The sequence below is a fragment of the Pholcus phalangioides genome, unplaced genomic scaffold (genome assembly GCF_987345545.1).
Source record: "Pholcus phalangioides strain wild (caught in Gottingen) unplaced genomic scaffold, Ppha-v1.0 ptg000039l_1, whole genome shotgun sequence".
Classification (NCBI taxonomy): Eukaryota; Metazoa; Arthropoda; class Arachnida; order Araneae; family Pholcidae; genus Pholcus; species Pholcus phalangioides.
In genome coordinates this window covers 24,133,983-24,149,098 of record NW_028301625.1, presented here as the reverse complement: position 1 = coordinate 24,149,098, position 15,116 = coordinate 24,133,983, and the positions used below count along the sequence as shown (strand labels likewise).

Below are 15,116 nucleotides of genomic sequence, written 5' to 3'. Positions count from 1 at the left end.
TTGAATTCTTGATTTTCGAAACATTGAGTTTGCTTAGAGATACGAAGCCCAGAAAATTAAATATAAAATAATTAGCCAGACCCACTTTTGAGGTAGATATCCATGCAATTACTTTGATTTTAACTTTTTATTTACATCTTCTCAAGCACGAAAATGAAAATTACTGTCTTCGTATTGTCTTATAATATCCAATTGCATCAATCCATATACTTTAGAATGTTTTGAAATTAATTATAGGCCCATATAAATTACATTGAAGAAATTCCGCAGCTTTATTCAAGCATTTTTTGAAGCAAAAACAGGCAGATAACTTGAAGTTTAAAAAAAATCGAAACATCTAGCTCCCATAAAAAAAAACGATTCATTTCTGTTTCTTTCATTTAGATTTGTTTCTTTCATGAGTCGCATAGGAAGTCAACATATTGGTTATCTTGCGATCCAAAAAGCCTCATTATAATAATGAATTTACTATGTAGAAACATCAAAATGAGCGATTTTAACAAAACGATGACTAGTCAAATGATATGGGAGATGGACCTCACTGTCCCGTTTTTACTACGGAACATATGGTCACCCTATAATTATCGGCCAAATTTATGTAAATAGCTATGTACTCTATTTTGAAACTGCATTTTTGTGAAATCAAGTTTGTACACTTAAACCCTTCGCTTACAAGCTTTTGACAAGAAATTCGGATGATCTCTATTTGACGAATCGGCCATAAATATACAGGGGCTGTACTACCTGCTCATGATTATTCTCATCCGATCCGAATTATAAGCATACGTTCATAAGCATGGCGTTAAGAATAATCCGAAAAACGATACCAAGAAATTATTCGTAGGCTCACTCCTTAACGTCACGTGACATGAAAGAGGGAAAATCAAAGAAATCGCTTTCTACACAGGGAAAAGCGATTTTTCCCCTTTGGCCGATCGGCCACTGACCAATCAAAATTAAGCTTGGGGTATACAACTACTACTATACATTTACTGAATTTTTTGTTCAGCGACGGTGGCAACGAAATTCATTTTTAATGCACGTGCAGAACATTTCTGTGTTGTTGTTTTCTTTCCACAATCTTTAACGTCAAAAATGGAAGGTGTTAGCGGGCTATCGGCTAGATACTTTTATTTTATTTTTTTTAATGGAGAGGATGGAAACTAAGAGTATATGAAGAGTTATTTCTATAATTAAAATATATTTTTCAGCGTGTAAATATTATTCAGAAGGATATTTCAGCATTCTTATTAATTTACTGAAGTTCTTTTTAAGCCGTACTTCATATGGAACTACCAAAATCACATTGGGATAATAATGTATTGTCCTCCATTGGCTATTTTGATGTACGTGGGTGATTATTACTTTGCTTCATTTATTATATATATATATATGTTTATAATTTTAGGATAATATAATTATATCATCGAGAAATATACCGTGAAAAAAAAAATCTCGAAAAATATAGCTGTAGAGGGAATTATCGTTATATCGAGTATCGTTGTAGCGAGGTTTCACTGTATACTAGGCTTGGATTTCTAATTGAATCCATCCAATCAATTGTAAAAATCCGATGAAATTGCAATTTTCTTTCAAGGAAAAACACCACTTAAGTCATCGTAAATAAATTTCCAAGTCCAAGAAATAAATTTTTCATTTTTCGTATTTTCCACTCGCCATCGCGAGGGGAAAATACGATCATCCGATGCTTAAGAAGTGGGTCTTCCCTATCCTTATTGTCATCCGAATATTCGGAGAAATACGATGCTTGTTTTCGGAGGGAGAATGCCGCTAGTACGGAAATTTCCCTTTCATGCTTATATTGTCATAATCGGCGGGGATACGGATCGGATTCCTGATAAGCATGAAGAGATAGTACAGCCCCAGGGTCCTTATAATAAAAGTTCCTCTTGGAAATGGCGATAAACGGGAAACTACTGGACGAAATGTTATCAAAATTGGGAGTAGTTTACATGATGAATGAACGCCAGGACTTTTCCACTGGACTTATCCCATTGCCGAGATCTCTTCCAGCCCAGCTTCGTGGTAGAAGGGAATAGTGTACAGCAGATCATGGAATTCGATTTTCCGCCAGAAAAAAACTTCAAAAACTCACCACCAGCGGGGAATGGCGCTATATGCAACATTGTAAAACGAAATAAGACACGAAGACATCGGTTTGAAATGTTTTTAATCGTTTCAGAAACGAAACTGTTTGTGCGGTTACGCGAAATCGCAATGGCTGCGGCAGGAGGAATTCAAATTAGAATTATGCGAATGCGCCGCACACGCCACATGGGTGGACATGCTTTGCAACGTGTTTTAGAAACGATTAAAAACATTTTAAACCGTTGTATTCATGTCTTATTTCGTTGAACAATATTGCATACAGCGTCATTTCCCGCTGGTGGTGAGTTTTTGAACTTTTCTTTTTTGCGGAAAATTGAATCCCATGACCTCCTGCAAACTATTACCAAGTTTGGTAACATTTTGTCCAGTAATTTTCCTTCTATGGCCATTTAGAAGTGAAACTTTAATTATAAAGACCCTGAAGTAACCTGGTCGTAACATAACGGCTCGTTAGAAGAAACAAAAAACAAATGAAAGAAGAACAGTGTAATAGATAAGTTGATAAGAGAGTACGTACGAAGTATATATATTTCTCCTTTCATCCTTGCCCTACTTGTTCTCTCGCGCTCTTATATATATAAAAGAAGGATACATAACATGTGCTAAAAATATCACTAATAGGAGTATAGAAATAAACAGAGGTTAAAAGAGAGGTTTATTTTTGAAACATATGACAACCATATTTTTATGGGCATCTTTTTATCAGCCACCTCGTTGGGCATTTTGCCTGTTGTGGCGTTGTATTTGTATTTGTATTTGTATTTAAAAAGAACAATTTTTTTTTCATACGGTGACAATGATGAAGAGAGAGAAGAAAACAGAGAGAACTTGTTTGAATTTATTCCACTGGCGTTTGGATGCAATATTACGTTCTTGATCGTAAAGTAATTAAAGGTGACACACGAGTGATCCAATAGGCCGAATGGCAACGCGCCGGTCCAAAATTTACCGTGTGCGGGGAAACTCATATGGATTGGTGTGGATCGGCAAGAGGTATGATTTTCATCGAATCCAAAATACGAGATTTTGGATACGAGATATAAATGTACAACGAGGCTCGGGTTTGAAATCGAACGCACATGAGCGATCTAACAACAGGCCGAACAATGAATTGGTCAGGATCGGCCGGCAAGGCTGGATTTCTGTCTATAGTCCAAATATAGATATTATTCCAAAATGCACGACGCCGAGCCAAAAGCGTGTGTAGGAAATTCCCCTCGCCAAATAAAGTGGGGAAACGCGCCCGTCTCGCCGTGGGTGTAAAATTCCCGATTCATAATCTTTTTAGTATAAAATCGGGCGTACAGTCGGAAAGTATGGCCTCTTCAAGCGGAAGTGATTTTGTTCTCGATGTCATTAAAAAATGTAAACAGCAGTTATGTGTGCCTGTGCCCAGTACCTGTTTTTTCGCATGGGCAAACGAGAAACGCACCCGATACCCAAAAATTTTCGGGGGGGGGGGGGGGGAGGGGGGGAAAGAGGAGATCCTAAAAATCGCTGCACCACTTTTTTGTAGAATATTAATATTTTCTCATCTTGTTGATTTTTCTTGAATTTATGAAGGTGTAAAATAAGCAAAAACTATCGCATAGTTCCGCGAATTTATTTTGATAGTTGTGAAGCATAATTTTGTTACAGAATAATTCTCCGTAACTATGCTTCAAAGCATGTGTTATAGAAATAGGGGGGGGGGGTGTTTTTCTGAATTCTTTTGTGCCCAGGGCTCAAATTCATGATGAACAGACCTTATCTGCGGCAGGCAGGGACGTAAGGGGTGGTTCAAGTGTTACGTCAGCAAATTTTTAGATATTTTTGACCCCCCTCCCACCAGCAGAAGTCAGCAAAACTCTGACCCCTCCGTTAGCAAAATTTCGTCAGATCTGCCCCCTACCTTCTAACGCATATTGGTGAAATCAGAAAAGTACGCGGGGGGCATAGGAGGACTTCCCCCCCCCCCAGATGATCAAAAATTTGTTTTTTAATGCAAAAAATATTTCAAAAAAATTAAAAAATTTTCGAAAGAAAATACCTTTATATATTATTATAATCAATTTCTGTTAACTTCAATGCTATTTGCAGAACTAAAAATTTCTCTTAAAGAAATTCACTTAAAAAAAAGCTCTCGGGGTTATCTGATGTGGCCTGCCCCCTCAAACCTAATTTTGTAAAAATGAACTAAGCGGTACATTTACAGATCGCTTAAGTGATCCGTGGCACAATTCCAGAGCATTTAACCAGCCCGTGGCACATTCACAATTCACTTAAGTAACCCGCGACACAGTTCCAGAACATTTAAGCTATCCGCGGCACATTTAATTATCCATTGAGTGAGATATGGCGCAGTTTTAGAGCAATTAAGCGGCCCCCAGTGCGGTTCTACCCGCTCAAGTTACCCGCGGCACATTCCCAGATTACTTAAGTGATCCGCGGCATAACTACGAATCACTTGAATGATGCGTTGCACAGTTCCAGAACACTTAAGCGGCCCGGACACATTTCCAGATCACTTGGATCCGCGAAACATTTAGAAATCACTAAAGTGGCTCTGTAGGGGACTTATAAATAGGGAGAATGGTGGTTCAGGTGCCCACAAACTAGCGAAAGTTTTTTCTCGTTTTTGATGCATCGAGTAAGATGCCATTAATAATATTTAATATTTTTATAAAGGGTGGTTGATGACGTAAGCATCATCCAAACCACCCCCCCCCCCACTCGTCATCAAAAGTCAGCAAATCGGAAACCCCATTCCCCCATCGATGCTGACGTAATACTTGAATGACCCCTAACTAGAATTTTTGTGCGATGGAGTAGGGGGGGGGGGAACAAAAATCATGTTCAAACATGATTTTGCCACTCCACCGCTATCAAATTCGATGATTTTATAACGGGGGTTTTTTTGTTTGTTGTCTCTTTAAAATTTTCAACCCTTCCCCCCCCCCTTAAGTTTGTCACCCGGGGCGTTTGCTATGCTCTAGTTCCGTCCTTGGTGGTAAATGACAAATGAAGATTATCACGATAAAGTTAAAAGAAATCGTGCACTCGACGATATACTGGAGTTATCGGTTATCGATAATACTGGATGGCTTGTCCCATATTTGTGCCCTCTCTCTTGGTGGTTAAGATGACATTTGAAGCAACGTATTTTACTGTATGTCATCTGATCCATCCGTAAGTAATTTTGCCAATCAGCAGGCTCGAGCGAGAGTCGGTGAACCAAATTAAACGCGTTAATTGTTTTCTAGCTGAAAGCCATTCTTTCTGTAAATGCAAACTGCAGTGGCAGATAAATTTATGGATTACTTCATAGTCGTGATTGACATGACGGATACAGACTCCCTGAACGGGAGGAGGGAGCGAATCACCGAAGATGTGTATACTGAACGGGGAGGAGGACAACTGTTCATCCCTGCCTTTGCGCCTATGCCAATATTGTACAATTTTTTACTGAATGGGTGGGGGAATCACCCTTTTCCCTGTAATCGCGTAAGGCCATTGAAATGAAAAGATAATAATTACACTGTTATAAATGCCTGTATACATATTTACAGTTTTCCGTTTATAAATTAACAGTTGTATACTGGATGGTGACATAGACACACATAACGGAAGTATTATATTCCCTTTATTAACGTTTTTTCCTCCAAAAGGGAGTGGAAGATGAGAGAAAGTGACGTGGGAGAGAGAACACACATAGGTTTTTTCATCTATATATAGGTATGTATAGATATCACTCACCTAGTCATTGAATATAGTGCAAAAAAAGTAAAGGTTTCGCATACGTTGGACTGCTATATCCAATGCCTACAGGATAATGGACTAGTGACGTCAAAGCTTCGCGCGGAGGCTTTCTGCTGTAGAAGGTGCAGCCTTAACCCGTATAGCGTTTCTGACGTAATGTTACGTCGGGAGTTGAATGGAAGAAATAGAAACGCCATTCCTTCGCTGCTATTGTTATTCCATGTGTGCGCACCTAACAAAGAAACCCTATAACCTTTCGTGTGAAAAATTAAAAGCACGCTATTTTCACTCCAAGACTTCGTTTTTCCCGCTCGTCTTTGTCTGATGGGATGTATTTTAATATAAATTCGTAGATGAAAGACGCGAACATATGCCAAAGCATTTTCCTAAGTATGACTTTCTGTCTCAGAAAAATCATATGAAGTCCTATATAAAATCAAATATAACTCGTTATTTAATATTTTGCGCGATGACAATAAATGTTGTTCATTTTTGAGATGGCGTTATGGTCCCTTGACTTATCTACTCTTATTCAGTTCAACTCGGTTGATTCGAAGTTCAGGGGGACTACAACAAAAATCAAATCATGTAAAAATGTATGAATTCACTGTTTTGTTTAATATTTCGTTCAGAGCCACCCCCCGGATGAGCGAAAGCTGCAGCAGCACATGGCCCGAACACTGACGGGCTTCGCACTTGCGGAATAGAAATGTTTTTTTCCTAATTTTTTTCTAACAATAAAACAATTTGGCTGCTCTTCATCTATGACAATGTTTATCCAAATCAATAGACACGCGCGCCTACGTTATACAATAAGATCTCTTGCTAAAAAATACACCTTCCCCCCTTGATATTGAAAACTTTTGTGTCATTACACAGAGTGAAATACTATGCATTAAATCTCTATTTTACTGGCCTAAAAATGTCTGAAAACAGGGACTGATATAATTATGGGAAGTTTTACTGTCTAAGGAATAATAGAGAAAACTATTCGTATCGTGAAAGGTGTCTCACGTCTGGGAAGGGCGGCCCTGGTGCATCTGATCTATGCTGCTATGAATAACACAATTATTTGAAAGCTCTTATCAAAAATTAATTGATCAAAATAAATATACACACTTTCCAATTAAAAAAATCGCGTAAATGGAATAAATATTCAGTCTTTGAAGGTAACTACCAGCATCAGGTCTTGATTACAAGTCTCTACTGAAAGCATATTATTCTTGTCTTTGATTTAAGCGTACTTAGAAAAAACCGACGTCTCATGCAACTTTCACAAGCTCTGCAAAAATCTATAAATTCACCAAATATTCACTCATAGACGTCCCCCAATATCTCCGTGCACAGGCATCTCTTTCTCTCCTTACCGCGCGCATTAATGTATTCGTATCTACCTTTTTTTTTGCTGATTTCTGCTCAAAAAAACCTGAAATGCATTTCGTTTAAAGCAATGAGAGGATTTACAACATTCGAAGGGTGAACATTCGTAACTATATTACGAATGTTCACCCCTAATATTAGTATGTTGCTAATAGTATGTTCTTCGTTAGAGAATATTTATTGAGAAGTGATCTATATATCATTACAAAAATGGGAAAATTGATATGGGTGCTACAATAGGCAGCCCACAGATAAGCAAATCAGTCTCCGGTTTGAAAGCAATAGTACGAGGGATGTACGGGGTGTTTCAGAAAGGACTCCATAACTTTCATATTACATAACTTGGAAACAGGTGATAGAAAGGTGAAACAAGTGGTACGTTTAATTTTCTCAGGCTTGAAATTTTAAATTTACCGGTTCAAGAAATTAATTACAATTTTAACTAACATATGTTACCACAGTTGTTTTATTTCATGACCTCTTTCCGTGGAGGCATTTTAAGGTCATTTCTTACAAAAAGAGTCCTCAAACACTATCAGCTTGGATAGTTCATCTGTAAGGCATGCGCATCACTTGCACTGGCTTTAAACTTCACTCTTCACCTTTGTCCTCGCTAGGCAAAGTGATTACTTCGGATCGATCGCAATGTGATTTACGAGGGACAATATCACTCACTGTTTAAAGTCGAGGCTTTCAAAATTTCTGTCCTCATCGCCGCCTAACTTAAGTCAACCCATAGAATCCTATGTTATACATAGGATTGCTATGTTATACATCCTGGGGGATGTTTTGCCCACTTTGGGCAACTGAACTCGCTTAAAAGACTGTGGTGTTATCTACCTTGTGACTAATTTCACAAATCAACGTACGTATTTGAAATTCCAGGCCTGCCCATTAAAGGAACTACTTGTTTCATCTTTCTGCCACTGTTTCCAATTTATGTCATTTTAAAAAAATGTCCTTTCTGAAACACCTTCTATTAATGAAGTAGAATTTATAGATCATAAATTTGAACATTTTTTGATCCCAACACCCTTCACTGAAAATGACACTTGGGCCCCTAGGCACGGTAAAGTACTACTGGTAAACATAATAAACATAACCCATTACTCAGAAAACAGGAAAATCACAGATATTTTTTTTAGTGGTACCATTCTTCAAGCCTGATCACTTGCGTCAATCGATACTTGTTTGAGAGGAGAAAGTATTCTTCGACATTCAAGAAACTGCATTAGGATTTTTGAGTGAAGACATCTTTATTTTCAGGAGAGTGCGTGTGCCCCCCTCAACCACCACGCTGACGGAAAACGGAGTGGCATAAAAATAGGTGACTTTTGTCACGCTAACATTTACCAGACTATTAACAGCAAGTGAACACCCAGGGTATCATCACACGGCCCAAGGTTACACGCGTCCTACGTGACTACCGAGAGAGTCTGCCCCCTCACACGTGGCACACGAGGGTTGGAAAAGCACCCGGTCTACTTTTTGAGGTTGTAGCTTGTAGACCAGGAGTTCGATCAAAATGAAACGATAGCTTATACAGGTTTTTTTGTAGTCGTAAAATTAAACAATAAGGAAGCAAATAAAAAATCATAAAACTTGGTATAACACAACGAATATTTCTCGTCCAAATAAGTCTAAAGCCGTGTTTTCCTAGGCGTAGAATTTCTGCGCCGTGTGCAGCGTGAAAATGCCGATTGGTTAAAAACCTGAAATTCAGGTTTCTTGACCAATAAGCGTTTTTACGCTGCACGCAGTGTAGAAACCTGCTCCTAGGAAAACCTTTCTTGACCGCATTTAATTTACTGCAGTAGCGAGAAGCAGGGCCTAGAGATAGGTCAGAGGCTATCTTGACAAATCCTTTTGTAATTTTCCACACACAAGTTCAATTTTGTTTAACATGTACAGTATCTCCAACTACAGATTACTGCGATCGGGGATACCAATCTATCGTAATGCACCGACTTGTGATTTAGGAATTATGCGATTTTTGAGAAATGACTGAATATATACTCATTTTATTCGATCAGAACAGCATATATATGAAACTACGCTTATTTAAGAGACTACAGTGAGTCAAGATGAAAACTTTACAAAGGCCACAATAGGCAAATTTGCCCATCGAGGTGGCTGAAAAATGTGAGATTCGATACTTTGAAGTGATTTTAGAAATAGAATCCATGGCTTGTAAGGTATTTGAAATTTCTACAGCTCTCATAATTTCATACTCAAGTCCAACGTTATTGCTAGTCTTAAAAAAAAATCATTTAACGTGATGCTCTCAAACCATTGACAAAACTCAATTTCTACCTATGGATAGCAGTTTTCTAGCTTCCAAACAGCTCATCTGCGCAGAATTTAGGGGGTAGCCAGTTAAATTTCATTCAATCGTAAGAAAGTACCATGATGGGGGTATACTTTAGTAAGGGGAGAAAGATTATTTCCCTAAATTAACTAATCTTTGCATGCAAAACTATCCAGACTTACGCGCTTAACGTAGTTCCCACCTATCGCGCAAGTTCGGGGTATCATAGTACAGCATACCTTTAACATGATTCTGATGGAAAGTATGAAAAAAAATAATTCAATCGTATGTGTGTAATTAGACTTATATCGCACCAAAGTAATTTTCTTTATGAAATTACACCTGGATTTGTTCAAAGTTAATCTGGTTCGACCAGAGTTTGGGTATCATTTCCGTTCGTAGTCCGGCACTGTACTGCGTATTTCACAGGAGCGAAAATTACATTGGAAACCATACGCAGCGATGCATTTCCTCTTTCCCCCCCCCCCAACAGTTACACATACAGTATGTATATATAGTGTCTCGTCAAAGATATTGAAATTTTTTCATACACATTTTCGGCCGGGATAATTCAATATAAAACCGCATTTCTCAATTCCTTACGAAATTATGCCAACGGATCGCATCGTATAAATAACCTAGCATGTGTCTCGAAGCTTTGATTTAATATTAAGGAGTTTGATCATGGTAACTTAGCCCTTGCGAAAACAGCTAAAACCAAGAGAATAAAACGTGCAAAGAATTGAGAAATCTTTGGTCATTTCACCTTTCGTAGGTGAAATCGCATGTTTTAAAGGCTCAATCTAGTTTTTTTACAATTTTGAAAAATAGATATTCCTCATTCTCTTATAGCGTCCAGTTAACGCTAATGTATTTCTTTATCTCGTATCCGAAGCATTTTAACGATCATTATTCATAACTTGTTCGAAAGGATCAGTTTTGGCGGGTATGGAATGTCCATTTATAAAAACACTTTTTCCGTACATTAACATTCATTATACCCATACAGAGAGATTACCACATCTATAAAGAATTTATTTACTCTGCATCAACTACAGAAACAGGACAGTCGATCTTGCCCTCCGGCAAGCGATGTTAAGTGTGGCCGAAATTACCAGCATACCATCGAAAATTATTAGACCGTGTAACCTTAAGGTTGCCCTTGAATTTACCAGAGGACCCCGGGCGGGCCGATGCATTAAGATGGCACTGACTACGCTTTTAAAAAAAGACATAGCTCCTATAACTTAAAACAAGCATGACAAAGACTAGTTTTCTATGCAGAAAAATAGTTTTAGTTTCAGGGGATTAGCATTAACTTCACGAGCTGAAAGATGCATGTTATAAGCAGGTGTACAATTACAAATAAATACGTGTGAACATTTCCCCTAGATAGTTTTAGCCGTATATTAGTAAAGTGAGAGCAAAACATTTTCATAAGACATTTTGAAAGCCCTGATATGACATGTTTACACAAAAGCATTCATTGGAAAATGGATTTAACTGAAGATTTTTGTTTAAAAAAAAAAAATTTTTAAAAAAAAGGAAATATTCCAATTACATAAAATTTTTTATTGAACACTTGGCTTATCTTTCACCCACTTGAGCATTTTTTACAAGTTGAAGAGATTCGTCATCACATGAAAAAAATTTTGTAGCACATCCCGAAAGTCCTCTTGACACACCATACTGCAGAATATCATTATAGTGGGCTACTTTACTACCAGTCGGAAAATTCCTCAGATTGCTGCAAAAAAGAAAAATATTGCATTTCATATGCGCTTTTTTTTAAAATCATGCAAGATTTTAATCTTCAACTAAGACAGTCGTGTTAATTTTTTACCACTTGGCTCAAATTGCCCAGTAATCTGTCCAAGGAATAACTGGACACGTGCAGACTGCCACTGCCGATAGAAATTTTTAAAAAACCTGGACACTAAGAGCATGTCAACACTCGTATACAAAGTCGCGCAAGAAACAGATTCGTCGAGCGAAAAGTCGCAGAACGCATGTTGCGATTTTGTATACGTGTGGAAGCCCAACTTTTTATAGATAAGTCTTAGAACACCCGAGTTCTACCATGGCCTCGCATCCTGGAGCAGGGCCCTGGACTGGGATCTTTCGCTGTTCCCAGGTCAGACTTCACGGGCCCTTCTATAGAATTTATAGGGTGAAAAACAAACATTGCCCCGCCCTTATGGAGGCCTCCCCACGAGTTTTGTCTGTCGCAGAACATTGAAAATTATACGATACGAGTAGACATACCCTAAAGCTGGGTTTCCCTAGTCGTAGAATTTCAGCGCCGGGTGCAACGTAAAAACGCAGATTGGTCAAAAAAACCTGAATTTCGAGTTTTTGACCAATCTGCATTTTCACGCTGTACACGGCGCAGAAATTCTATTAGGAAAATCAGTCTTAAGGAACGAATGTAATGCTCAAAATTGCAACAAGGTAATGCGTCGAATCTCACGAGCGGCTACAAAAGCTGAAGTTTCAATTTCGCAAATATTCTACGCGTAATAGGCACAAAAACCATTTCAGATCCCTATTTCCCACCCATTAATCTACACAAGTAGCTTACGGGAAATTTGCATACGATAAAATCTAAATGCTAAAGTTTGCTGAGCTATGAAGCAATGGATTAAAATTATTGAATATAAAATGAGAATGAAATTTAGAAATACCGAAAGTTACTCTGGAAAGAAAAAGGAATACGCGACAAGTTTTATAAATTTTATATGAAAGCTTCGTGAATATTAATGGGGCGCATTTAAATTTTCGATCAGTGTTGGCAAACCTGGATTAGAAACTCACTCGGGTCATTCATTTCATAACGGCACTCAGTTTAGGGTTACGTATTTAAGGAATTACAAAGTGTCCCGAAAAAAAGATGCTTGATCTGAAATTTGGTCCGCATTTTTAACTCGCATTCGATAAAACTTAAGTCTTCATTTACAGCAAATGTTTTAGTGATGCACAGAAATTAAGAACTTAGAAAATTTTGCCTGCATCAATACCATAGCCTGCAATTGAGAAGTTCAGCAGGTTGATCAATGAGATTATCTAAAATAACAGGTGATCATTTTATCAAATTATCTAAAGAATCGTTTGAGCGAAGATTTTCATAAGTGTACCGACTAACCTTATCATTTCGGATATTGTCTGGCCGAATTCTCCAGAATTTACTGGATCAGCTCCCATCTCGCAAACCAAACGTGATATACATTGACTTTCATCAGTCTCCGCCAGAAGGGTGAAGAAACTTTCGGCTTCCTCAGCATTTACTCCTGGTGCTTCACCTGTATCGGCTGAATTAAATTCATTCTCCGCTAACTGAGAGTCCTGTTGCATCTGCTTGAACACTTCTTGTTGCATATGATCTGGAATATTTTGTTGCGCCATTTGCTGGGCCACTTGTTCCTAAACAGAATTTGCATAATTTTGCGTGAAGTAAAATTAACAATTACTTTGACTCGTGCGTATAAATAGGCCACTAGTTGAGCGGGTCATTTATAAATGGCACTCGCATTTTTGGGTTACGAATTTAAGGAATTGGTGTCCAGAGAAAAAAATTGAAAAATCTGAAATTTGGTCCGCATTTTTGACACACATTCACTCGATAACTTCATTTACAGCCAAATTTTTTAGTGATGTAGAAAACTAGAAGTCAACGCAAATCGAAAACAAGACTCACCCTAAAAGAAACCAATTTACGCAAGTTGGTGAACAGCAAGTTAAATTGACATGCTAGCTAGTCTTTAAAACAAACTTCACTCAAGTCCCTGAATGATAAGTTTGCTCAGAGAAAAAAAGGGCACCCCCAAAAATCTGACTAGGAAACTTGTATTTAGATTTCGGAGAGCAAAATCAAGTTCAGGAAACTATTGTAGTTCAAAAAGTTTAGTCAAGTTTTTTCAGACCATTTATAATCGGGGCCGCTACTAGAAACGAAAGTATACAGTTGCCTGCGGGTATTGCCCACTTTGGCGGTCCCTCAAAATTTGAAACAGTAAACTCTGCGCCCTTCCCGATGCAGCTCATGGGTCATCGGGACACTGCTTCCCCTAGTTGTAGCAGTTATAAATCAACATGGGAGTCACGTTATTGGTAACATTCGGAGGGGCTCAGTCATAGTTCCCCCAGGTATTACGGAACCCGACATACTGGGTAGAAAAGGGGGGGGGGGGCTTCCTACGAGTCGGATGCAGAAATTGCGCCCGATTGTATAAGTTGGATACGCGCCATAATCACAGACCAAGATTGCTTCAAAATGCCTATCTGTCAAATTTTTATGAAGATTTATTATGAATTCATCGAAAGTTACCTGGAAACTTCCACTCTGAAAACTATGACCTTGAAACGGACTACTTGGTCTTTTTGTATTTTGTTGCTGCATAAAATTCATACCACCGCCACCACCAAACTGGAACGGATTCATCGGATTGAACATATTCCCTTGGAGAAAAGGGAGCGATCCCTGGTTTCCAAGCCCAGCAGGAATCTCTTCTATATTGGATGGAATTCTTGTGGGCACTTTCGGTGTAGTTCTTCGGCGGAAAAATCCAAAGAATCCTTCAGAGACACCGACATTGACACTGCAGAAAGCCAGAGACAGCAAAGCCGAGGTTGGCGTAGTCATCGGAATCGATGCATTCGTAAGAATAGCCTTCAGCAGCAACCCGAAAAACAACCAAGAATTCATTGCAAGACCTATAAAAAACATCCAAAAATTTAAATTATACGCAATAAAGTTCGAATTCCAAAGAATCCCTGTTCTCACTTCATTGCCAAGTATTTAAATATGTATCTAATTAACTTCAGATTTAGAACAAACTCCACGATCATGAAAAAAAATTCAGAAAAAAAAACGCGTTGAACACGATTACAAAAGGCAGTACAAATTAATTTAGAAACGATTCTAATAGCGACATATTTATTAATTATTCAGCATTAAAAAAAGTTCCATTAATGCGCCGATGTTCAAACAACCACTAGCACGAAAATACGATACTTACTAAATTAATCTGCTAACTCAAAGTGAAAAGATCTAAGTGATCATGCACGTTACTTATATGCACGTTTATACGTAAATATTTACGTATGCGGAAAGTGGAAGCAAATCAAAATAGGGATCGGACATTGCATCATAAAGAAAGCTATTTTCGTCATTGATTACGGTGGCTAGAATAGGCGTTGCCAAATTCGATTCCCACTAAAAAAAATATCGAGTTTTTCTTCCCGCATAAAGGCTGATAGGGAACTAGGAAACCCGGCCACTACACTTTTGGCGGCCGAGTAGATAGTAAACCAATTCACGCTATAACAAGCCTAGGTTCGAATCTCAGCTGCGGCATGGATTTTTTGTCCAGCATTTCGTAACCGGCTTTAAACTGGAAATCTAAGAAAAAGTGCATCGAGGTGTCAATCGCCACTTTTGACAAATCTGGAATCGTAGGAAAGGCCTTGTCGTGGGTAGTAAAAGAGAGTCAATAGATATATACCCGTCAGAGTTGCGCCGTTTCAGAGATAGCGGTCAATTTATCTCATCAATATACAGGGT

General features: G+C 38.2%; 1 protein-coding gene across 1 annotated transcript; it reads right to left on the bottom strand.

Moving 5' to 3' along the window:
* Positions 1 to 11,107: 11,107 nt before the first annotated feature.
* LOC149065731 (uncharacterized) lies at positions 11,108 to 14,692 on the bottom strand. Its single transcript, XM_089253780.1, has 4 exons — positions 14,572 to 14,692; positions 13,881 to 14,266; positions 12,699 to 12,976; positions 11,108 to 11,303 (listed from the first exon to the last, which is right to left on the bottom strand). Exons 2-4 carry the CDS (start codon positions 14,256 to 14,258, stop codon positions 11,144 to 11,146), a joined length of 816 nt encoding a protein of 271 aa, XP_089109906.1. The 5' UTR covers positions 14,259 to 14,266; positions 14,572 to 14,692; the 3' UTR covers positions 11,108 to 11,143.
* Positions 14,693 to 15,116: the final 424 nt, after the last annotated feature.

Bases quoted from the DNA above. Each gene is read 5' to 3' on its own strand.
- LOC149065731 (XM_089253780.1), bottom strand. From the start codon at position 14,258: ATGAATTCTTGGTTGTTTTTCGGGTTGCTGCTGAAGGCTATTCTTACG. The intron at 12,977-13,880 runs GTAACTTTCGAT...AATTCTGTTTAG, and splicing joins TTCAGAGTGGAAGTTTCCAG to GAACAAGTGGCCCAGCAAAT. The intron at 11,304-12,698 runs GTTAGTCGGTAC...TCTTTTTTGCAG, and splicing joins ACAATATCCGAAATGATAAG to CAATCTGAGGAATTTTCCGA.